Below are 24,837 nucleotides of genomic sequence, written 5' to 3'. Positions count from 1 at the left end.
GGGGATGTTACGGGGCGGGGGGGAGCTCCACGGGGGTCCCGAGGCGGCCGCGCGCACCGCTCGCTCACCGCGCGCTCACCGCGCGCTCACCGCGCACTCACCGCGCACTCACCACCGCCGCTCCCTCCCGGCCGCGCGCGCCCGTCACGCGGCGGCGCAGAGCCCGCATTGGCCGCGCTGGGACCCTCCCGTCACGTGCCGCGGCCCGGCCAATGGGTAGCCGCCGCGTGGCCCCGCCCCCGCGGGGGCCGTTGCGGCAGCGCCGGGTGCGATCGCGGCGCGGCGGAGACAAAGCGGGGCCGGCCCGGGGCCGGGGGCGCGCGGGAGCAGCGGCGGGGGCAGCGCGGGGCGGCACAACGCGGCACAGCGCAGCGCCAACCGCCCTGCGGGGGCTGTGACCGGCAGGGGGCGGGGAGGCCTCGAGGCGCGCGCGGCCGCCGGCGCACGCGGCGCGGGCCCGAGCCCGAGCCCGGCCCCGGTGACGGCCGCCGTCATGTCCCTGGGCAATTACAGCAGCCTGAACCGAGCCCAGCTCACCTTCGAGTACCTGCACACCAACTCGTGAGTAGCGGCTGCGGCGGGGCAGGCCCGCGACACCTGGCCTGCTTGGGGTGACGGGTCAGCGCGGTGCACCCGGCCGAAGCCACGCGGGCCGACGGGAAGAGTGGTCTCCCTGCCCCAGGCCTGGCTGTCGCACCGCAGGCGGGTCAGTGGGTCATGGAGAGCCGGTGTGTGGGGACGGTAGGCCCCGGGGGGAACGGAGGGGCCCCTCGGGCACTCGGACCCCCGTGGCTGCGCCTCTGCGGAGCAGCGCGTGCGCTGCTGTGCTGCCCGCCATTCTGCTTTGGCGTCTGGCTTCGTGCATGCCCGCTTGTGTTGTGCAGGTTTATTTTCAACAGGAATATGACAGTCTTCTTCCGATCAAATTTTTGCATGTCATCAGTGAATCCCTCAAAAATAACACATCCTGAGAAGAGGCAAAGCCCTTGTTTAAAATGAGGTTCTTCTGAGTACCTGACTAGAAAATGGGAAGCATCACCAGCAAACAGTGCTTAGTGGGGTCAGGCACCTGTTGAAACCTGCCTGCCCCTCCTAAGCCTTGTAGTTGCCACGTACAGAAGAGATGAAAGAAAATGCTTGTTCTTCCTGAACTGGCCCAGAAGAATAGTGTCGAACCATATTTGACATTGCTTCGTTTTGATTAGTTGGTCACCGGCCTAAGATTGTCCGCTGATGTTCTGCAGAAGAGCTGACTCTTAGTGTTATCCATCGATAGAAGAAGTGGAGTGCAAGTTTATCTTTTTGCTTCCCTTTTCAATGTGTGAAGGACCACAGCAGTTTACAGCAGTCTAAAGATGGCACAGAGACACGAGCGACTTGATTTCAAAGTAGATCTCTCGGGTTCTGTTGGTAAACAAGATACATCTGCAAGAGCAGCCAAGACTAATCTCCCTTATGTATGCCAAGAGCATACAATCCATTTCTTTTCATAATCAGAAAAGCAAAGGGGTGTTGCACAGGAGAATAAACCTAGTAACAGCTCCATGTCACCCTTGGCTCTGTGTCCTGTGGCCTTGCTCTCTGGCCCAGCTGGTGGAGGTGAACACTTTGGTGCCTGAAGGTGGACAATACTGAGTCATGCTCTAGTGCTGTTGTTGATTTGTGAAATTCTGGTGCCCAGCTGCAGAAGACAGTCTTTTTAATGGATTAGAAGACCGCATGGCAGAACCCAGACAGCAGTTCGTTTGCCTTCAGAACTCCGGAACTATGTCTTTTTAAGAAGATAACATCTGTGCTGCAGAAAAGACTGAGGTGTTGGTGCTGTCCTCAAGTATATTAAAGCTACTTCGTGTTGCCACTGTGCTTATGCTGCCTGGTCTGCTTGCAGTGTGCTGCATGTCTACAGTGATACCCGCATGACCAAATTGTTGGGAGGAGCTGGAAGCTGATTCTTGGATAAGACAAAGCTGGGGCTTTTTGTCCATCATGAGCAAAGAACCTTCTGAGATTATGGGAATCAGTGCATAAACCAAATGCTTCCCTAAGAATGGGAATGGAAACAATGGAAGTAATTTAAAACCAAAACTCCAAACCAAGCCATGGCAAACAACCTTTGTGCTCTTCCAATAAAACAGTGACCAAAAAAAAAAAACCACTCATACCTCAAAACAGCCCAAAACCAGCATAGGACTTTTCATAGAGGAGACTGGTCTTTTGGACTGTTCTCTCTTGCCGAGGAAGACCATCCCATCTCAGATAAATTCTCAGTGCTAAAAGTGTTCTAATAGTCAAGGAGGCAGAAGTTCTTTAAATTGGAGTTAAAGACCAACTGTCTAGCTGTTAGGGTGCAGAAGGAAACCATGACTTTTTTTTTTCTCTCCATTTGTAAGACCTTCTTTAGGAAAGGTTTTGTTAAGTCTAACCCAGAACACTCAGTCTGAAGTGCTTTATAGGAGACTGTTGATCTGGTCTCTGAGCTTGAGGACTTGCAGCAGATCTTTCCAATAGCTGTTTAATGCTTCCATGTCTGATGGCAAGGTTCACAGCATGTATATGAATCACTTCAGTTGCCATTTTTTTTTTTTAAATAGAAGCACCACTGTGGTTTTCCAGGTGCTTTATTTGATGAATAGGTGAATAGGGACAGACTTTTCAGAAGGTCCTGTAGCAACAGGACAGAGGGTAACAATTTTAAACTAGAAGAGTGTAGATTTAGACTAGATATAAGGAAGAAGTTCTTCGCTGCAATGATGGTGAGGCCCTGGCACAGATTGGCCAGAGAAGCTGTGGCTGCCCCATCCCTGGAAGTGTCCAAGGCCAGGTTGGATGGGGCTTGGAGCAACCTGGTCTACTGAAAGGTGTCTCTGCTTATGGCAGGGATGTTGGACTGGATGACCTTTAAAGGTCTTTTCCAACCCTTATGATTCTGTGTGAAAGTCCTTTTGGATCCTAGAAAGAAAACTACTGTACATAAGCACGTGAAAATTACCCATGCGTTGTGTTTACGACTTCCCAGAGCCATCTGCTTGCCTTCACATTGGTTTTCCTTAAGAATTAAATGCTTTTACTTTAAGATCCATCCAAAGTAATTCATTGAGATGATCCCAAAACCACACCTGAGCCCAAACAACTTATGTCTGTATATTTTGAATATTTGTTATAAACATTTGAAGGTGTTCGTTAAAAGTCAAACACCTGAAATTGTCTTCTAGCAGTAGGTAGCCTTTAGCTTGTGTGGAACTTAGTGGTTTCCTGTAACTAGACTTGTCCCATTGAGTACAAATAGACAGACTTCAAGATGACTGAATGGTGGACTTGAAGAAAACTAGTAATAATAGACTACAAACATTTCCCCACCCTCCAAACTCTACTTCTTCTTGTGTTTGTTTTCCGTTCTGGCCTGAAAAGGAGTGCAGAGTACTAAGAGGATAGCTCTTTTTCCTAACACACATGCCAAAACCCCCCCATGTTTTCCCAGATGTGACCACCTTTAGAACAAAATTGAAGTCTTACATCTGTCATTAGTAATTAGATACTTGTCTGATTATGCAGGGTCCAGAGTCAAACTGGGTTCAAAAAGGGGTGATCCTGTAGGAACCGCTCACAAAACAAGCTTAGATTCCCTCGGCACGTTACTCCAAATGATTGTAGGGATGTTCGAAGCTGGTCATGTTCTAGAACAGTCTGACTTGACCTTTTGTAACCTATGTTTCAGTAAATCAGCAGCGTTGGACTACCTGTTTGTTCCTTGTCAAGCCTGTGCTCCTGAGTGAAGCTGGCTCAAACAGAAGTTGTGGGAAAGTCCGAGCCAGTCTGTCTGCCAAAGATGAGCTGTTGCTGAGACTCTGGATTTTGATAACACTTCCCTCTCTTCCATGTGTTGTTTCATCTGTTGTATGACCAGTAATAGTTGTATTTCAAATGCTCTGATGCTGGTTGCTGTTGCCTCTGATGATGCCCGTCTACTTATGCTCGGATATTTCCGAGTTACTTGATAAGACTTCATTTTGCCAACGGCTTGCCTTGTGTTTTTTAAACTTGTGTCGCAAGCTAAGTAATCCCAAAGTTTTTCTGGGAGGTGGGAGAAATTATCATTAGTCAGTCATGCTGGGTATGATGTATTTGAGGCACTCTTGACTATAAGACAAGACCATGGGGTTTGTTAAAGATTAGTTGATTGAATCAGGCCAAAGCACTTCATGTGACTTTAGTTAGATACTGACAAGTGTGTTGAGATTCACAAACTGAACAGAAGATTTTTATACTATATATTCATTTTTATTAGTGATAAATAGCTGGAGTGAATTTCACTTGCTTGTAGCATTGTTTCCCTTCGTCAGCAGGAGAGGTTGCAGTTTTGGAAGATTTTCAAGTTCAGTACGGTGTCAGGCTACATGGAGATGTTTTCTTGCCTCTCTTACCACCTACAGCTGTGTTCCGCTGTTTTGTTCCAGCATCTTTCTTTGGAAATCCTTACTTGTATCTTATTTGCATCTGAGACTGGATGTGGCACTTAGTGCCGTGGTCTAGTAACCACGGTGGTAGTGGACCAAGGGTTAGACTTGATGATCTCAGAAGTCCCTTCCAACCCAGCTGATTCTATGGTTCTATGATTTACTTACTTTGAAGTATTCTTTAAGTTGTGGACTAGAGGCTGCTAATGAAGCGTAGTTACTAATGCTAAAGCATCCACTTGCTTATGGGTTACTTCCTAAATAAACTTCTGGGATGTTGATTTGTGGAGCTGAATAGGTGCTTGTAAACTCGAGAGTGCTTGAAATCTGTGATTGTCCCACACACCTTCTCTTTCACCACCCCAGTGGAATGGGGAGGTGAATTAGAAGAAGGTTAAAACCCATGAGCTAACCTGAGAACAGTTCAAAAATTGAAGTAAAGTAAGATATGGTACTAATGAGAAAGAGGAATAAAGCTCAAGAAGGTCAAGTGATGCCCAATACAATTGCTCAGCCTCCACTGACCTGTGCCCAGCTTATCTCCCAGCAGTGATTGGCCTCTCCTGGCCAACTTTCCCCGGTTTATACACTGAACAGGACATTCTGTGGTATGGAATATTCCTCTGTCTGGTTTGGGTCAGCTGTCCTGACTGTGGTCCCCCCAGGTTCTTGCACAACTGACTAGCAGAGCTTGGGACACTGAAAAATCTTTGACTTACGGTACTCATGGCTTGGCACCAGTCAAAACATCAGTATGTTATTCTCGCACTACATCCAAAACACAACACTGTAACAGCTACTGAGAAGAAAATTAACTCTACCCTGCTGAAACCAGGACAGCAGGAAATCTTGCTCAAAGGAAAAAACAGCAGGATTGCATTTCTGTAGAAGCTTTCTGATTGGATAGATAGTCTTCTAAACACTATTCCCATCTGTCTTGTCTCTGCATGGGCAAGTGGGAGCTTGCAAAGATGGAAATCTCCATTCCCATGGTCCTAGTGATAACTTTGAAGGCTGATATGTTTTACCTCTGACTGGAGCTTGAGTTGGTAGGTTTGGTGTCATGACACTGAAGATGGATACGAAAGCTTCTTTTGTGGTTACTAGCAGTGTGGACTGCTATATATTTTATATGTGGGAAGTACCTATATGTCTGTTCTTGGAAAGCTGAAAATAGGAATAAGTGTCTTCTGTTTAGTCACCTGTTGGCCTTTTTGGGTAGTGGTGAGAACAGGTTGTTTGTGAGGGTTTTGTGCAAACTGAAACACATTGATAAAACCAGTTTCTGAGGCCTTGATCTCTCCATCAAACATCTTAGAGGAGCAACAAATCCCAGCAGCTGTTTTTCCAGTCTTACAGCTGCTGTTAATATTGTGGTCAATAAGGCTCATCTACATTTGAAATAATGTTGGATTTTGAAGCCAAGTTGCCAGTTTGGGCACTAAGTGGAGATACAGCATTTATGTTGGGAGACAATATATTGTGATGATTTTTATTAGCTCCTTAAGGTTTCTCACCATGTAGCTTCCTTCAGTGTTGAGGCACATAACTAATGGCTTCCCAATAGGTGCTGCTTCTAAGAGATGGCAGTTAAGAGGCTGGAAACTAAACATGGCTCTTGAGATTGTGCTGAAGTGGTAGTTGGGTTCGTGATTTTAGCATGGAGTTGGGAAGGCGTTGTGGTACAGTGGTGTTAGAAGACTCTTTGTCTGGATTAGCAGCAGTTGCAGCTATTGAAAGTCTCCCAGGATCCCGAAGCTTTTTCCTGTCAGAAATAACTTTTACAATGAGACTGTGTACATGGGGGAGACTGACCTTGTGCATAATGTTGTCCATGTCTTGTTGCCCAGAGCAGCTGTGGCTACCCCATACCTGAAAGTGTTCAAGGCAAGGCTGGATGGGGCTTGGAGCAATCTGATCTAATGGAAAGTGTGCATGCCCATGGCAGGGGGATTGGAATGAGATGAGCCTTCAGGTCCCTTCCAACCCAAACCATTCTGTGATTGTGTGATAACCCTCACTTGTCTGTGTTTACATATAGGCAGTGTTTAGTTGCTCTAAAAAGACCTGTCGATGTGAGTAAGGATTGCCATGAATTATTGGCAGTGTCATAGGCTGGTTCATTGGGTCCATCATTTTCTCTGCTGTGTCTGCGTACCTGCCATATATTTTAGACCATATTGAGCTGCAGTTTGGGGCAGTCTGGCTTCTGCCTGGCTGCCTCTGGGAGGCACTAAATTGCTCATTCCTAACCTGCTGCCAACCAGACCATAGTGTGGTAGACATTTGATTGGATTTGTTTAAAATGTGGTTGAGATTCTTGTTTATTTAAAGGTCTCTCTTTTTAAGTGTTGCTGTAACCCTGCTGATTTCTGTGTTTTGTTCCAGAACTACCCATGAGTTCTTGTTTGGTGCCCTTGCTGAACTTGTAGATAATGCCAGGTACGTACCTGAGACTATGTAATTCCCAAAGGTAACTTCGGTTGAGATTTAATTCACCTGTCTATTAGTTGATCTTGAGGAATTTTCACTTCTAATAGACTTTATAAAAAATACAAAATATGACTTCTGTTAAAAAACCGGTGATACTCCCTGTCACCAGATCTGGTTGTGTGCCAGCAATGTCTCGTGCTGGAGTTTAAGTTCAAGTAGGCAAAAAGTAGGAAAATATGTCTTTTATTTCTATCAGTGCTGGCTGTGGGGCCTCTGCAGACTTTGATGTGTGCAGCCAGCTATTTTGGAAATGATTACATGTGCCTGGATTTTGGTTTAATTTCTCTTCGACATTTGAATAACAGTTGTGTTTTTATTGCTTTGTAGAGATGCAGATGCCACGAGAATAGACATTTATACTGGTAAGTCACTCCTACTGCTTCCTTGCATGTCAGCAATTAAGTCAGTAGTTAACTTGGATTTAGGCTGCAAATGTGTGCTGTCCTTGACAGAATAAGAGTGAGGGTGTTTATGTCCCAATCCTGGGGTCGGTTTGGGGCCCCTCACGACAAGGAAGGCATTGAGGGGCTGAAGCATGTCCAGGGAGCATGACCCTGGGGCAGGGTCTGGAGCACAAGTCTGGTGAGGAGGAGCTGAGGGAGCTGGAGAAGCTCAGCCGGGAGAAAAGGAGGTTCAGGGGGGACCTTCTGGCTGTCTACAACTCCCTGACAGGAGGGTGGAACTAGGTGGGTGTTGTGCTCTTTTTCTAGGTAACAAGTGATAGGAACAAGAGGAAATAGCCTCGGGTTGTGCCAGGGGATGTTTAGATTGGATACTAGGGAAAATTTCTTCACTGACGGGATGGTCAGACACTGGAACAGGCTGCCCAGGGTAGTGGTGGAGTCACCGTCTGCCCATGTTAGGTTTTTGGTTGGACTTGATGATCTCCAGGATCTTTTCCAATGTAAATGATTTCTAGTTTTCTACCATTTCTCCTGTGCCCCGGTGCCTGTTGTCTTTCAAAACGGAGTACTTTTACAAATACCTCGGGGAAGCACTTTAGGTCAGCCTTCACCTGAGGTCTAGTGAAGTGAGTTGCAGTTTTTACTGAGTGCTTAAGAAATCAGCTATCACAGTACGCTCTTGTAGCACATAGTTACATACAGTATAAAGTGCAGAAGTTCTTAGTCATTCTGTAACAAAAATCTGGTGCTCTTTCTTACAGCTTAGCCATATTGGTGTTGTAAAAGTCCTATTTGTTGTGTTACTTTTGTTGTTAACACCAATCCCATTTTATGGAACTTTTGCTTGTGGGAGCAGTGAATGACCTTTCTCTTGCAGAGCAACGAGAGGACCTACTAGGTGGATTCATGCTATGTTTTTTGGATGATGGAACAGGAATGGATTCAAGTAAGTGACAGGAAATTACACTTGAATTTGCAAGCTGAGGTTTCATGTTATGTCTTAGGCTGAATTAACATCTTAGTTCTGTTGAAAAGAGCGTGTTTCATGCCTGTATGTGTGTTCCTGCCTCTGCACTGGTTCTTTTGTACCATGTTATATATAAAACTATTCACCTCTTCAGTTGCAGAAAACTAATCTGGTCAAAAGAAAATTGTTTTGCTGCATTATAGAGTTGGGTCAGCCTGGCCTGTAGTTTTCCAGCACACTGAAATTGGCCTTAGGGCTGAAGGGAGAATAGTGTAGCCAGATGGGGAACAAGCACAAGCTTTGATGGGCATAAGCCTTTTCCCCATCCATGGCTGCCAGGTGGTCAGTGTATCTCAGCTCTAGTCAGGTGTGTCACGGTGGAAATTGAAGACTCAGCTTTGAAAGCACTTTGCTGTTGTTTCATCATTAGCATTGTGACGGAGATCAATACTGGACGATATAAAATCTTAGGAATATGAGAAGAATATAATATGTACTTCTGTCTTGTTATAAGGATTTAAATAAATCTGTATTATATCTAACAGGAGAAACCTAAAAGCTCTCCTGCTTTGCTTCAGCATCAATAAGCTTACTGTCAACCCACACCACCTTCTTTCAGTCTTGGGGACTGGTAAATCGTCCTGTGAGGAGTTCTCCACGCGACAGAAAAGTTGGGTGAAATTGGGAGGTTTTGAAGAAGGCAAGGGAGGTGGGTGAATAAGCAGCAACTAACATTTTTGTTCCGATCTCTCAGTACTTTAAGTTCCTCTTGTGATATTGTTATAGTTTAACCCCAGCCGGCAACTCAGCCCCAGACAGCTCACTCCTCCTCCTGTGGGGTGATGGAGAGAGTCAGAAGGGTAAAAAGTGAGGAAACTCATGGGTTGAGATAAAGACAGTTTAGTAGGGAAAGCAAAAGCTGTGCACACAAGCAAAGCAAACCAAGGAATTCATTCCCCACTTCCCATGGGCAGACAGGTGTTTGCCATCCCCAGGAGAGCAGGGCTCCATCATCCGTAATGGTGCCTTGGGAAGGAGAGTGCCATAACACCAAACATGCTCCCTTCCTCTTCCCCAGCTTTATCTGCTGAGCATTACACCCTGTTTCATGAGGCCTGGAGCAACCTGGTCTAGTGGAAGGTGTCCCTGCCTATGACAGGGTGGTTGAAACGAGATGGTCTTTAAAGGTCACTTCTAATCCAAACCATTCTAGGATTCTGTGATATGGTCTGGAATATCCCTTGGGTCAGGTGGGGTCAGCTATCCCTGCTTTGTCCCCTCCCAACAACTTGTGCACCCCTGCCTACTTGCTCGTGGGGCGGTGTGAGGAGCAGGAGAGGCTTTGATGTTGTGTAAGCTCTGCTCAGCACTAATGAAAACATTGCTGTATTAGCAACACACTTTTAAGCACAAATCCAAAACCATAGCCCCATGCAGGCTAGTATGGAGAGACTGAACAGATACAAGACGTTTCATTCCATTTGTTAGTGCACACAAGATGCGTACACATTTGTTAGTGCATACACAGATTTGTGACCTCCATGAAAGAATTTGTTTGAACTCTAGGTACCTTCTGTATATTCTTAGAAATACAATTAGGAATGCTAGACAGGTCTTCTGAGAGTACTTTTCCACCACCCGTGGAACTGAAGGAAGCAATAAAACCCCATCTATAAAAAAGGCTCCGAGACTGAACTATGGCCTTCTTGCAAGCCCTTGTATCAGGGAGAGGAAATACAACCTTTTCTGCCTGTCTTGAAAACTACCTGTTTGTCTCTGGAAGGTGGCAGATGTCTGTTCTAGTGCCACCAAGTTTCATGACAGCTTTTACGCTGTTGTTGCTTTCGTATTGCTGGTTTTGTGACAAAGTGGAATTTAAGTATTGGCTATGTTGCTTCTTTTGACTGATCTTTCAGCTAAATGTTGAAGGATTTTATCCTGACTGTTAATCTGAGATACTCAGTAAAGGAGATTGGCAGCTACTGTGGGTTGTAGTGGTATTTCATAGCACTATGCATCAGATACAGCAAATACCATGTAATTCATGTCCTTTGACTGTCTTGATGCTTGCATCAAATTTGGGTTATTCTGTGTCTGAAAAAAAAATACTATATTTGTTTTTTTTAGATACTATTTTTTTTAATTTTACCTAGGCTGTAAAGTTACCTTTGCCCCTTTCCAGGACATCACTTTTCAGAATGTAAAATCAGTATGCAGTGTCATTTAGAGCTTTCAAGAAAGCCTTTCTTAATTTTCTGTAGTCTCAGATATATTGTTTGATGCACAGTCTAACTCTGATCACATCTTCATGGCTTCTGCACTGGGCATTCACCTTAAGGCTTGATGAGCATTTGAAAGTCACTGGACTAAGGGCAGCTGGGTGGAAGCTCCATGTGCTGCACAGACAGCATGGACAGCCTGTCAGCATGAACAGAAGCAGCTGAGGAGAGTCTTTAATCCAAGCTCCCTTCATGGGACTCTCTTTGGTTCCATCCCTGGCTGTAGGGATCTGAACTTTAGTTTCTCATAATGCAGACCTGCCAGTTTTAATGGCATCCTGAAGATCTCCTTGATCCATCTCAGATGACTTTAGGAGATGTCAGCAGAAGACCTTTTACTGGGCTTTTCTCCTTTCATACAGATCCTTGCTTCAACAGAAATCATAGAGCTTGGGAGTGTTTTATTTTTGTGCATGATACCTTTAATTAAGAATTAATTTTATCCTAGATAAAGCTGACATGCTAAAAAGAATAACTCTGTGACTTGCCATTGTGTGTTGGAACCCATGGGATCTTCCCAAGTACGCTGAAAGGACAGCTTGGAAGGCTTGATGAGGCACCATCTGGGGAGGATGAGTGCCTCTGGGCACTTCTACACAGAGGGAAAAGCTGAAGGCTCTGAACATTCCATTAACACGTTCTCTGTATTACTCTATTGCTGTTCTCATTGGTCTTGTTCTGTGTTGGACATTTCTAGATTTCTTTGGCAAGCTCTGAAAACAGAGCGAGGCAGTTGGCCAGATTTGAGTGCTTTGTCTGATGGCTCCTGATTAGCAAGCCAAATGACAACTTCTCATTTCTAAAAACGAGGAGTGTTTGTCAAGTGATTCAAGTTGCATTGAGTACTTGCTGCATTGGCTCTCTTAATGATCACTCTGGGTTGTGTGGTCTGAAGATCAAAATATATTTGTACTCAAGCTGCAGACATCACATACTGTAGAGTCATGAGTTATCAAAAGGTCTGAAGATTCAGCAATGCCACAGGACAGCTCTTTTCAAAAGAACCATCATGTCCCACAGGGAGATATCAGAATTATAGAATATCCCAGGTTGGAAGGAACCCACAGGAATCATCAAGGCCAGCTCCTGGCCCTGCACAGGACAACCCCAAAATCCCACCATGTGTCTGGGAGTGTTATCCAAATGCTCTTTGAGCTCTCTTAGGCTTGGTGCTGTGACCACTGCCCTGGGAAGCCTGTTCGTTGCCCAGTCACCATCTAGGGGAATAGCTTTTTCCTAATATTCAGTGTAAACGCCCCCCGCCCCTGACTGAGAGGGTAATAGTACTAGCCCAAAAGTTTGGCTTTTTCATAAGGGACTAGATAGGAGTCCATTAGAAATTTGAACAACAGTTCTCATGCAGCCTGTCTGAGGTCAGCATTTCCCAGATTTTCAGTGGAATCACTACTGAGGTTACTTGGGCTTGAGAATTTTACCTGCTGCCTGGCTCTGAAGGTGCTTCATGAATTCAGTGAATCAAAATACAGGTTGAACGATTCAGTGAGTCAACTTGTAGGTTGAAAAAGTGTAACAACTAATTTAGGAAGTGATCTGTAATGTTCTTAAGCGATTGAAGAAAGAGAAGACTATAACTTGCATTTTAGAATCATGGAACAGCTCAGGTTGAAAAGGACCTCAAAGATCATCTGCTCCCTTTCATGGGAAAGGGAGGAGATGATTTAGCACCCTGTCCCTCCAGCGATGGAGATTTCACCACATCACTGGGGAGTTGTTCCAGGGGTTGATTGATTGATGTCTAAAAAATTCCTTACTTACTTTAAGAAGAAACCTCTCGCAGTGCAACTTGTACTATTGCCCTTTGTTTTTTCCATGTGGCTCCTAGGGAAGAGAGAGCCTCCATCCTCTTTGTAGATACCCTTCAAGTACTGGAATACTGTGATGAGATTCCCCCTGGGCCCTCTCTTCTCCAGGAAGGAGATCTAGCTTTCCTCATAAGGCAGGCTCTCCACCCCTCTGATCACCTTCTCCTTCACACTTTGTCCAGTCTATCTGCATCCTTCCTGAACTAAGGAGACAGAACTGGGCAGAGTACTGCCAGAGGGGCCTGACAAGCAAGGAGTTGAGTGGGATGATCACATCTCCATCTTTGTGGCAGTGTCCCTGTGGATACTGTCCCTGTTTGCCTGTTTTGCTGTCATGGGACGCTGGTCGATCATGCTCAGCTTGTTGTCCAGCAGGACCTCTTAGTCTCTTCCAGCATGGCAGCTCCCCACACCCTGCAGATCCCAGTCTGTGCTGGGCTCTTGGGTTATTTCATCTCAGGTGCAGGACCTTACGCTTCCCTTGAACTTCAGACAAGTCTTGCTTGCCCGCTATTCCAGCCTGTCCAGGTCCCTAAGAAAGCTTTCCCTATGTGCCCAGTTCACCCCCATCAGCAGAGCTGATATGGGTGCCTTTGATCCCATCATCCAGATCCTGTATGGAGATGTTGAGCAGCATGGACCACAACTTCAATCCCCAGGGGTCTCCACTTGTGACAGGCAGAGTGAAAACCACTGATGATCACCTCTGAGCACAATCTGTGAGCAAGTTCCCTTCTTGTCTTGCATATGACCTGTCTGGTCTATGTCTCCCCAGTTTGTCCAGGAGTAGGCTGTGGAAATCTGTGTCAACCATTTGGCTGAAGTCCAGCCAAACAATACACACTGCTCTCCACATAAACAGAAAGGGCTGCCTTGCAGAAGGCAACCAGATCAGTCACCATCAGTGACTTGCCTGGGTAAATCTTTGCGGACTTATCCCAGTCACCTGTCTCAGCTGGCTTGTAATACTTTTTTAAGAGGACTCGTTCCATTGCTTTTTGAGAGATTGAAGTAAATATATCAGTTCTTGCTCTTTTAAACTGTATTTTTGAAGTTTGGAAGCTCAGAACAGTTTTTGTTTTCCTGGAAGCAGTTAAATAAGTACTAGTGTCTTGGTTACTTTATTAGATCTTATATTTTAAAAATACTATTTATCCAAGGCTCACAATGGTGAGGAACACTGTTTAAATGTAAATGGAATTTCAGCACTTATTTTAGAGTGTGTACACACTTGTGTGTGTGGGCAGAGACTCTTGGAGACCATTTTCAGGGGAGCATTCTACACATTTCTCAGGGGAAAATGTCTGTTTAACCTTGTTTAAGGTTAAACTGTAATCTTTAACACTGACATTTCCTCTCAAGTTAACAGATTTTTGAAATAAATTGCAGAAACATGTATCAAAGTGATTTGTTAATCACTGGTGGTTTCCAGCCATCATCCAATGGGGCTGGTGTCTTGTGTTGTGGTTACAGAGAACCTTGGAGCTTCTCCCTTTTTTCCCCTGTTCCAAGGAAAGCTCAACTTTGCTTTAGGCTGATTTCCCCTACGTCGTGAATTAGATTCTTTGGCTCTGAGATATCTTTTGAGGATGCTGTTGAGTCCTCTGCAAGTACTCTACCTAATATGAATATAGCAGATGAATTTGTGGAGAAGGTAGGAAGGATAATTTTCTCTGCTCAGATCAGGACCTTCTTTGGTATATTCTCAGCTGGAGAACTTTGAGATATGAGAGGACTTTCCTCAAAGGGTGAAGCCAGGTCTGACTTCAGGAATGCTCCAGAACTAGACAACTCCATTTAACGATTTCTTCATCTCTGAGGGCTGATGTTCCTTATTAAGAATCGTTTTATATGTGCTGTCATGGTTTGAGAGCTCCAAAATCTAATTCCCTAGTCCAAGCCCCCCTCCCACATCTCATCCCAGTGTGAGATGGGTTTTCCAGACACCACACGAGACTCAAAATGGGGGGAAAGGGTTATATATTACAATGACTGTACAAAATAAATACTACAATACATTATATACAATCTTAACTATCTCTACCATGACATAACAGTATTTACAATGGATCAAATCTCTTCTCCCTTCCAAATAAGAGTCCAGGAGGGAAGAAGGAAAAGATCTTTTCCACTCTCAGAGCAGCATTCTCTTCAGAGTAGCAGTCTATCTCTCTCTCTCTCATGCAGCAGCTGTAGCTGGATCTCTGCCAGTACACACGAGGGGAGTATCCAAGCCCCTCTCAACCCTTCATCTCCAAGCGAGGGTCTTCTCATCCGTGGGCTGCGTTCACCTGGACAACGGTCGCCTCACCACGGTCATATCAACGAAGCTCAGGGGTCTTCGTGACGTATCTTCATATCTTCAGGGGATTCAAGTCCCCTTTGCAGAGCTCTGTGCTCTGTCTCAAGCAGCAGGGGGGCCAAGGTCACCCCCTCCGCATTCCTTCTCTGAGCTTTTCAGCTCCTTTCTGCAGTGCTGTAGCACTCCAAGACTAAAAGTCCATCATCCTCCTCTCTCTAGGAGGCCTCAGAGGGGTTTGGGGTCTTTTGGTTCAGTTATTACCCCAAAACTCTGTCTCTGTAGAGCTTAGTCCTGCTCTCTCTGCTGCTGGCTCTCTTTCTCTTCAGACAACTCTGTGTCTCTCATCCTTGGCTGCAATGCCTGTTTGCTGCTTATTCTTATCTCTTCTGGCTCTCTGCCACTTTCTTCGTCCGCTGCTGTCTCTGCTGCTGCTCCGTCTGCCCATTCACGGTGGATGAAACTTCTTTAGTTTCTAGCCACAGGTACTTAGCCCAGCCTTAGGCTGTTCCAAGTCCCTGTAGCCCCCCAGCCAGGGGCTGGGGGGGCTCAGAGCCCCCCAGGGGGCTCCTGCCCTTTCTCCTTGTGGCTTTACAACATGGCCACTACAACAACTACAACAACAACAACATCACCTTCTCTTCCGGTCTGCTTGTGATATGTTTATATTTTGCAGAAGCGCTCATTGGCTCAAACCCCAAGGGTCTCCACCCCCTGGGGTTTACCATTTTAGAACTTCAGGGGGAAAACTGTTTTCCCCCACCATGACTCTACTTCCACCCCCTGCTTCTGGGAAAAATCATATATCACAACAATTCCAATACTCTACAACTAACATATAACCTAAAATGAAATACAACTCCTTCTACTATACATTAGCACAACATTACTATGAACTTAACTCCATATCAAGCACTTACATTCTAACTAAAGCTCTACCTTATCAGCCCTGGTACAGTTCGTTATGTCTGAAAGCTTCTCTTCGTTATGTCAACAAGTCTCATGTTTTCTACCCACAGCCAATCAGATTATCCGAGTCACGGCACCAAAAATTGTGGCAGTTTGAGCCACATTAGAAATCCCAAATCCAATTTTCCAGGCTCCCCCACCCCTTCCCAACAATTTATCCTAACACCGGAGAGAAACTTTCAGGCTAGAGGCTTCTGTAGGGGAAGGGGGAAGTATATACATTTATTTACACAAATAAATACTATACAAACTAAAGGCAACTGTATATATATTACATTTCTATCAGTCAGTCCTTTCAAGCCCCTTCTTTAACTTTAGACCAGGAGCAGCTTTTCAAGGCTGATACGTAACACAGTCTTTTGCTGTGGGAGTGTTCTGGGCTCCTGAACGCTCCCCCCTCACCAAGTTCCAGTTGTTTGTTGCAGTCTCTCCTCCTCATGAAGTCCAAGAAGATAGGTTTGAGTCCTTGCTCTTCTGCTGCTGTGTGATTTCTCTCTCTCATGCCTCGGTTCGTAGGCTGCTGTAGTGTAGTTTAGCTTATCAAGCGTCCACATCCTGGAATGTTGATTTCTCCTTGGGTTTTCGGCTGTCCTGCGTTTTAGATCACGGCAGAGACATCCTCCGGGCCCGTCTCTCTTTCTCTGGGGTCCATTTCCAATTCTTACCTGGGATTTTCTCCCTGGCAATCGAGCCTCCTCCGGCCTGTCCACTTGGCTCTGCTCCAATGCTGAGCCTCACATCCACTCTCACTAAACAGCGAGAGGGAGAAAACAGCCCTCCTCTGCAGCTTGGCTGCAAAGGTGGGGGAGAAAGAAGAAGAGGGCCTGGCCACAGGGCCTGCCTCTCTCTCTCCCACTTACCAGTTGTTTGTGAGTCGCATCCCTCACAAACATGCACTCATTCCAGTGCTGTCTCTAACTCTGGCCTAGGCAGAGTTTGGGGGGCTGCAGGGCTCCCCTCTTCCCCCTGGAGGGGGAGAGAAGGAGCCCAGCCACCCCCTTGCCTTCAACACCTACACACAGCAGACACCAACACCAAAACAGCCAAGATAGAACTGCCAATGGCTTCCGGTGCTGTGATATATGATTTTGAGCAGAAGCGAACAACATGGACAGTGAATGGCTCTCCAGGGAACACTGCCCTGGCACTCAATCACCTCTGAGCCCCCCCAGGCTCTCAGAGGGGCCAGTTTCAACCTATGACAATGTGCCCTTGATTTCTTGGGCTCTGAAGATCTACTCTGCCATATTGAGTGAATTTCTTCAACTTGTTTTTCTCTCGTCTGTTTGGCATCGATCCCCCCCTCTCCTCCTTTTTCTTGCCAGGGAGTTTGCCTTTTTTTAATCTAGTAGCTCTGAAACACGACAGAACAGAACCACTGTGACTAAAATAGCCTTAAGTGAAACTCCCTCCAGAGCCTTAACTCAAAAGAGCTGGAAAAAAATTCATTTGTATTTTGATTCTTTAGAGGATGTAAAGATTAAATCTCTCCCAGAGACAGTCAGTCTGAAGCAGAGAGGTGCTCCCTCACAGTCCCCTCTGCTCAGCACTGCCTTCGTCTCTCTGCCCTGAAAGAAGAGTCATTGTAGAGTGGTTTCAGACACCCAGCATTGAGTAATGAACCATATGGTCACCTTTTCTGAAAGAGGAAGTGCTTTGGATAATTACTCTTTAACTTTTTTAGCTTCCTGAAGGTTTCTTAAAAATAGTTACTGAGAAATGTTTATACAACAAAAAGGTTGCAGTAGTCCTTCTCTTCTTAGAATATTCCCTATCCCCTTTCCTGACCAGGCTTTAAAAATAACACAGTCATAGTAGTTAGAGTAATAATAATAATAATAATAATAATAATAATAATAATAATGTCATCATGGACATCTTTACCCAGATCTCACATACAAGATATTCCAATGTTTTCTTTGGCTAGAAAATACTACAGTAGGCTGAAGGGAAGGCAGAGGTACCCTCATCCAGTCCAAAGTTGGTTTTGGAATAGCTGTGGAGCTCCATTATGAACACCCGCAGTTGAGACAGTGAGGGGTTTGCACAGTTGCTCTCCTGTATTTGTGGCTTTAAATCTGAATATGATTTCAACTGAAAACAGCATTCTGACACCAGCTCAGTGATACCATGTCAGACCAATGCTGTTAATACTGAATATCTTACTGTAAAACTGGCTGTCATGGCTGGTGAGCCTGAGTGAGTCTCCTGGGTGCTGAAATCTAGCCAGTCCATGGGCTCAGCCTCCCTCAGCGTGGTGGGGTGAGTGATGTCCCGTGCTTCCTCACAGCTTGTATATGCATTTGAGAGCTGTGATTGTTGTTAGCCTTCCTGTTAAGGCACTTTGTGTTCCTTGTCTCTGGAATTGCACTTCATTTCTCCCAGTAAACCCTCTGGTGGAATGATTGCTATCTCTTGGGGGAAGGGAAAGGAATCATTCTGTTCTAGGGATGATGTTAAAATTTTGGCTTTATCCCTTGAAAGTAGAAAGGCTGGAACTAAAAATGGCAAACCATCTCAACTGTAAAGCCATCATGTCCTTTCATTTTGTCCTGTGCTAATGAAATACTCCACTAATTGCTGTGGGACCTGCTCATGCTGCCTTTCCTTCAAGCTGTCCTGCTGCCAGGGGTCCAGCAATCTGCTGCCAAAGTTAACTTGTGTCTTACTAGTGCTTTAATTAACCAAAGTGTTCAATTCAGCACTGTGAAGAAATAGTAGTGTTTATTCTGGATCCTGACCTTTTTTATAGTCCTGACTTATGCTCTAGTACCAGTGCTCTCAAGTGTGTGGTGTCAGTGGGACATGGGATGCAGCAGAGCTGCCACTTCCCAAGGTTTTGGTTTATGAGTATTGATAACTGTGGTGGACATAAACAGACCATTTTTATGGATTTTTTTTTTTTTTTTACAAAAAGAAATGTCTTCATGTAGTTCAGATGGGACACTGGACTAGGCTGAAACTTAAAAACTCTTTTTGTCAGCATCATGCCACCTGTAGAAAGTTTCTGATAACATCAGTGCCCTTGAGCAGCACACACCTCACAGGGCTCTGTGGTTCAGCTTCAGGATGGAACTTCAGCTTGGGCTTTTGTCCTCTTTCATGTCTTTCTGTGCTGTTTCCAGTTGGTGAAGTAGTTATCTTCCTTCTTTATCTAAAAGATGTGTGTGTGTGTGTCTGTACATTAAAATAAGCTCTTTTTGTTCCCTGTCTTTTGTTGCAGATGAAGCTGCCAGTGTTATCCAGTTTGGTAAATCAGCCAAGCGATCACCAGAGTCCACTCAAATTGGGCAGTATGGGAATGGCTTGAAATCGTAGGTATAACAAAAGCCAGCCTTCTGAGGTTGGGGAGGTCAGAAGCCAGGTGGTTGGTTAATGTATTTTTTGCTTGAAGGTGTATATCTTTTTTTCCAGAAAAAAAAAGCAGATGAACTCTAGATAAGATGCCCTGGTTTGATAAGGCAGGAGCTCTGTCAACATCTGCTGTGGTTCTCCCGTGGCCAAGAAGGCTGTCCACAGCTGATGACAGTATTTTGGCACTATGTTTGCGTGAGACAGAAGGTGCAGGTCAGAGCCAGGGAAAAATAATGAAAGAGCTGGAAACCAAACCGTAATCTGAAAAACCTGCCTGCAACAGCCAAGTAATAAAATTAGAACAAAATAGTGTTGCAGCCTCTCAGTAGGAAAGTTGTCTGGTGCAAGGCAGATGGACTTTAACTGTTTCTTTTTGTTCTTAAACCAAACAAAAGCAGAAAAAGGGGGAATGATGGAAGGAATGAGAGGAGGAATGGGATTAAGTGCAGAGGAATGGAGGTGGGGAGGAAATCTTGCTGGAGGGAATTTGCTAGGAAAGAGGAAGATGCTTGCTGTGTCTTTGGAAAAGTTAGAGAGCTTTATGGCTTACTCTATTCTGCTTTGTCCTGGCATGTGTGGCTTGATTATATGCATTTTACTGGGAAATTGGCGGGACTCTATAATCTGGGGGGAAAAAAAACAGGATTTAGGGGATCTTGAGACAGTATTGATTCAGCTGCAGCATAGGACACATCCCGTATTCTGACCTGTGCACTTCCAGGACAGATCTGTGTCCCTTCTTAACCTTGAATAAGAGTTGTACTGTATTACAGCTGAGAAATGCTGCCTGAAGCCCCAGCATGTGAAGGGTGAGCTGCGGTATCGCTGTGGTATGGCCTTAAGCCAGTCTCAAGACAAATGTACTGATGTAAGACTGATACCTCTTTCAGTGCAATGTTAATTGTTATCTGTTAAGGTTTTTTGGATGAGTTTGGTAACAGGGTAACAGAGAAGATGCAAAGACACTATTTTGGATAGGAGAGTGAGGAGGAAGATGGGACTGTCCCTTTTTGTGACAATGAACTGCTAAGCTGCCTTGGCTGAAGTGTCAGTGAGGCTTTAGTTAGATATTAGGAAATTAATTTTCTGTCTCCAGACTGCTGCTATTCATTCCAGATACGGAGAAATGAGAGGTGTGCTTGCTTTGTCACTGACATTTCTGCTCAGAGGTTTGAAGGTTACTGTCACATCTCACCCTAGTTGTCTTTTTAAATTTTTTTTTCCTTTTATTTAAACTGTCTACATAGTAGGAGTCTGGAACGCTGTGCTGTACTTCTGCATGTTTTAACTGTGACTGGTGTTAAATGTTTTGAAACACTGTGAAAATGTCTAGATTGAGATGTCTTCTGAAAGGAATGAGATGTTTAGAGAGAAATGGTAGTTGCTGTTTCTGCCCTTCTGCCTAACCTGGTTTTGGCATCTTATAATGGGAAGAATGCTCAGTAAAGTGGTCTGTGTTTTGAACAGTGTGGTACATCAGGTGTAACACGCAGCCCGATCTCTGTCTACAGGGGTTCTATGCGGATTGGGAAGGATTTTATCCTCTTCACGAAGAAAGACAACACCATGACTTGTCTCCTCTTGTCACGGACATTCCATGAGGAAGAAGGCATCGATGAGGTTTGCATGTGCTTGTTGTAATGAAGTAATTTAGTGAATGCTGCCTTGTCTGAACTTGCCCAACTCTCACAGGAGAATGGTCTGTGTCAGGGCTGGTTGCCACTCTTGTAGGATCAAGCATATGGTTTTCTTTTAGTGATATGGTTGCAGGGCTTCTGCAAAGTCAACAAAGATTTCTTCCTTTTGGTTTTAATTCTCTTTGAGAAGTCTCTCTACAGCAAGTTTGAAGGGCTTGTTTCAGTCACTTAAAGGTGCTTTTGCTGAGTTCAGAAAATGCTCAGACTTCTTGCATTTTCCTTTTCTCACAAAATTTGAGTTTGAGATGTATTTAAATTTATTGCTCTAACTTGATTTTCTGTAGAGAATAAAAAGTGTTGTTGAAGTTGCTACCCACGGGTCATAAACTCCAGGCATATCTCTTCTTTCAGATATTCTTCTTTTTAATAAAAAGTCAGTGTGGTTCAACCTATGAAAAACTTGTATATCTTAATAGATAACTCGGGCAATGTTGCTCCAGGCAAGGCCGATAATGAAAAGTTTTAAATTTGCATTGGGATGGTATCTCAGGAAACATCTTCTGTCCTGAGGGAGGGAGTGAGTGTAGGGAACTGTGCAGAGAAGCTGGGGAGGGGCAGTGCATGCTGGCTGCCAGCCCATGACTGAAGTCCTTTGTGCAGCTGCAGTTTATAATTCTATCTGTGTTTTTGCTCTAAATAATAGAAACCACAAGTAACCTTGCTAGAACCCCATAAAAGTAATAAAGAGTGAGATCAGGATAAATATGAGTGAAGGATATTTGAGTTCATGAGAGAAATTAAGCCAGAGGTTTACATTTTTAAAAAAGGCAAGTTTGAGTGTTTTTTTAGTGTTATGAAAGTTGCTACAAGGGGAGGGGAAAAAAAGCTATTGAGTGTGTGAGTAGCTGGTACCATATGGGTGACTCAGAGGTGGTTCAGACTGAGACTGGTGTTGTAGGAAAGCAACTCAGAGGCTGGCAAAGAGGGTCTTCAAGCATTTGACAGACGTGCAAACCACTGAAAAGCTGGAAAGGACTCATGGTGAATTAGGGGGCTGTCAGGAGGGGTAAATCACTGGGCTGTGACCCACAGGAGGGACTGACTGGAGTGGGAGAGCTGGAGTCACTCTCAGTACAATGGGATTTGCAGGTCATTGTTCCCCTGCCCACCTGGAATGCACGGAGCCATGAACCTTTGACGGACAACATGGAGAAGTTTGCTATTGAGACGGAGCTCATTTACAAGTATTCCCCTTTCAAATCAGAACGGGAAGTGATGGAGCAGTTCAGTAAGATACGTGGTGAGAAAGGTACATGTGGATGGTGCAGGTCATGGGCGAGGTATTTGGGGTTTGACTGGGATTTGCCTGATCGTCTTGTTACTTGCTCAGGCACCCTGGTGATCATCTTTAACCTCAAACTAATGGATAATGGAGAGCCAGAGCTGGATGTGACTTCTGACCCACAAGACATTCAGATGGCAGAAACACCCCCTGAGGGAACGTAAGTGTGACCAGTATTACAGGCCCTGATCAAACTGGGTGTGGGGTTTGGCTACATAGTGTGTGCATGGGGTTTTCTAAAGCATCTCTTTCTGTACTGAACTGGAGAATGTAGAAGATCTGTAGTTTATTCTGTAGTAGTTTGGGATTCATGTGTGTGTTAGGCCACGGGTGTTGTGGCTGTGTTTTGGGTGAACACCTGTGCTAGCTGGTCTCAGCTTAGCCAAAGCAGCAGACTCAGTGCCCTTTAGACACCTTAAAACAAGGAGCCCTAAGCTATAGGTTTAATTTTCTACACTCATCAAAGATGTTTACATCATCAGTCTGTACTGCTTCTAAACTTCTGTTCAATTTTGTGATTAAATGGTAAAACATGAGGCGCTGTTCAGGTCAGCCTCCATGGGTGGATGGTGCAGGGGGGCAGGTGGGGTGTATAATCACATCTGTCTGGGAGCAGGGGCCGTTCCTGGACTTTCCTGCATAGGAAGAAGAAGGATGTACTCTGAGGGCAGCTGGAGGAGCAGAGGACCCTGTTCAGAGAGAGCTGAGTGTTTGCTGGGTTGATTATGTGTAGCCTGAAAAGGAAAGACTGAGCTGAAATGAGCCAAATGTTTGATCCCAGAGCTCTGTGGGGACACTTAGCAAGCTTTACCTTTCTAATGAGATTACATGCTTCTTCCCTGAAGTGCTTGAATTTTCCATGGGAAGTTTCAGACCCTGTAAAGCAGCTCTGTCTCTGTGTATTAAGAGTGACGTTATTGAGTGCACAGTGCAGCAAACTCCTTTGATCCCTCCAGGGATCTCATGTGCTTCTCAGCCTCTTTAATGCGAGCTCTCAAGGCATCACTGCTTCTTCCTCCTAATGTTGTGGTACCATGTCTGTGTGTGAGCAGTGCAGGTTTTGTGGCAGCACACTGTTGACTCACCAAAGGGTAAGAAATCTCTGGCAGAGGGGCACACAGTGTTAAATGGTCCCTTTTATAGCTTTGAGGTTTATTATGCAGATGTATTCAAACTCCCTCTTGAAACTGCAGTAGCATATTATCAGTATTTGGTAGAAGTAGTTACAATGTACAGTTCAATAGAGGGTCTCTGGAGAAGACACAGATAGAAAAAAACTTTAAAGAAAAGCCTCACTTAATGTAGCTACCTGGTAGTTAAAATAGAAAAGCCTTTTCTTTCACCTGGCTGTCTTGCTGAGGGCATTGTTCTGAAGTAAATTGCTCTCTTGCAGCAAGCCGGAGCGCCGCTCCTTCCGTGCTTATGCTGCTGTGCTGTACATCGATCCCAGGATGAGGATCTTCATCAACGGACACAAAGTGCAAACCAAACGACTCTCGTGCTGCCTCTACAAGCCAAGGTAAGTGTTGGACCCAAAATCTGCAGATGTGTGGGGCCTTTTGGCATTAGGGAAAAGGTTTAGCATTTTGCTCTCCAGCAAACATTCTGCATAATTCCATGTTAAAGCCACAGAAACAGACCATAAGAAAATGGCATGTGGTGCTGATGTCATGGAAAAAGAGGTACATTTTGGAAAATCTAATGTTTTTAAAAATTGCATGAGTCAATGGTGCAATTTGGCTCCCTTTCAGAACAAACTAAGAAATGAAGATCCTTGTTCAAAATACTATATTCACACAAAACTGTTGGGTAACTGTGTTGTTTTTTTGAGCAGGACAAGGAAATACATATAGTTGGCATTGGGATTATTACTGAAACGAAACTAGACTGAGCAGTTTGAAACAGTTGCTTTTATACGTAGCTAATCTAGGTTTGAATAGAGATTGAGAAATAGCTTTCTCTCTATTCTTTTAAATTCCCTTAAACAAAAAATGTGACAGTGAGCTGAGGTGTGCTTCCAGTTGGCTGAACAGAGACTGGGAAAAGGTTACCAGCATGGGAGGGTAAAGGGAAACATGTATTTAAGTCTGCTTGAGGCAGTAGTGTTCTTCTGTCCCTGGGAGCACACAGTCTGCATTCTAGATACTTTAGCATGATTTGGTTTAATAAAATCGTAGTAATTTTGCAGAGTATTAGCTGATTGTTTTAGTATAGCATTTTGGCTTGCAGTGGTTTTTCAGTAGTATAGGCCCACTCTCAGCCCACTAAGGCGCTGTTACCTACCCCAGGCCAGTGTCATGTGCCCAGTGGTGCCTGAAGAGTCTGGCTGGTTTCTAACTCAGGGCATGGTCTGTCTGTCAAGCTCATACTTCCTCAGCTCCTTATGTGAGAACGTGTGAGATGTTATTAGAAACCTGAGCAAAGTCAAGGAATGTTACACCCACTACTCCCTGTGCTGGCCAGGTCAGTTGTTTCCCTGCAGATGGCAGGAAACTTGCTACTGTAAATCCCGATTTGCTGGATAGAAAATTTCTGGATTTCTGACTCTGTTTTACCTACATGGGCTCCTTTGGGGTCAGCTGATGCAGCATCAGTGCTCAGCTCTTTAGCATGGCTGTGTTTCTAGCCCAGTAGCCTGGACCAGGTAAGTGTTGAACTTTCCTGGTCCAGCAAAGGGGTGGAACAGGCAGCAGAGGTGCTGCTGCGTTACACCCTGCGTAGCTGGTGTGGGACATCCTGAGGTGGCTCTTTCCCTTAAGTGGTGGCTCCCTCCTGCAGTAGGACTGTCAGTCAGATTGCCTTCATCTCTGAAGGAA

At 45.0% G+C, this 24,837-nt stretch overlaps 1 protein-coding gene across 4 annotated transcripts in view; it reads left to right on the top strand.

Moving 5' to 3' along the window:
* The first annotated feature begins 377 nt into the window (after window positions 1–377).
* Window positions 378–24,837, top strand: part of MORC2 (MORC family CW-type zinc finger 2) — a 48,342-nt gene continuing 23,882 nt past the window's right edge. Inside the window, exons 1-9 of one of the 4 annotated variants that reach the window (XM_064674493.1) lie at window positions 378–561; window positions 6,843–6,896; window positions 7,275–7,309; window positions 8,229–8,297; window positions 18,912–19,002; window positions 20,554–20,662; window positions 21,829–21,988; window positions 22,070–22,181; window positions 23,415–23,540. In XM_064674493.1, the coding sequence (XP_064530563.1) occupies window positions 494–561; window positions 6,843–6,896; window positions 7,275–7,309; window positions 8,229–8,297; window positions 18,912–19,002; window positions 20,554–20,662; window positions 21,829–21,988; window positions 22,070–22,181; window positions 23,415–23,540 (824 nt within the window). In that variant the 5' untranslated portion in view covers window positions 378–493. Of the gene's footprint in view, window positions 562–6,842; window positions 6,897–7,274; window positions 7,310–8,228; window positions 8,298–18,911; window positions 19,007–20,553; window positions 20,663–21,828; window positions 21,989–22,069; window positions 22,182–23,414; window positions 23,541–24,837 lie in introns of those variants that run through there. The other 3 variants (XM_064674491.1, XM_064674490.1, XM_064674492.1) reach the window with 3 other exon arrangements.

The sequence above is a fragment of the Pseudopipra pipra genome, chromosome 18 (genome assembly GCF_036250125.1).
Source record: "Pseudopipra pipra isolate bDixPip1 chromosome 18, bDixPip1.hap1, whole genome shotgun sequence".
NCBI classification, from domain to species: domain Eukaryota; kingdom Metazoa; phylum Chordata; class Aves; order Passeriformes; family Pipridae; genus Pseudopipra; species Pseudopipra pipra.
Note: the sequence above shows the minus strand (reverse complement) of the source record. Positions and strands in the feature narration are given on the sequence as shown.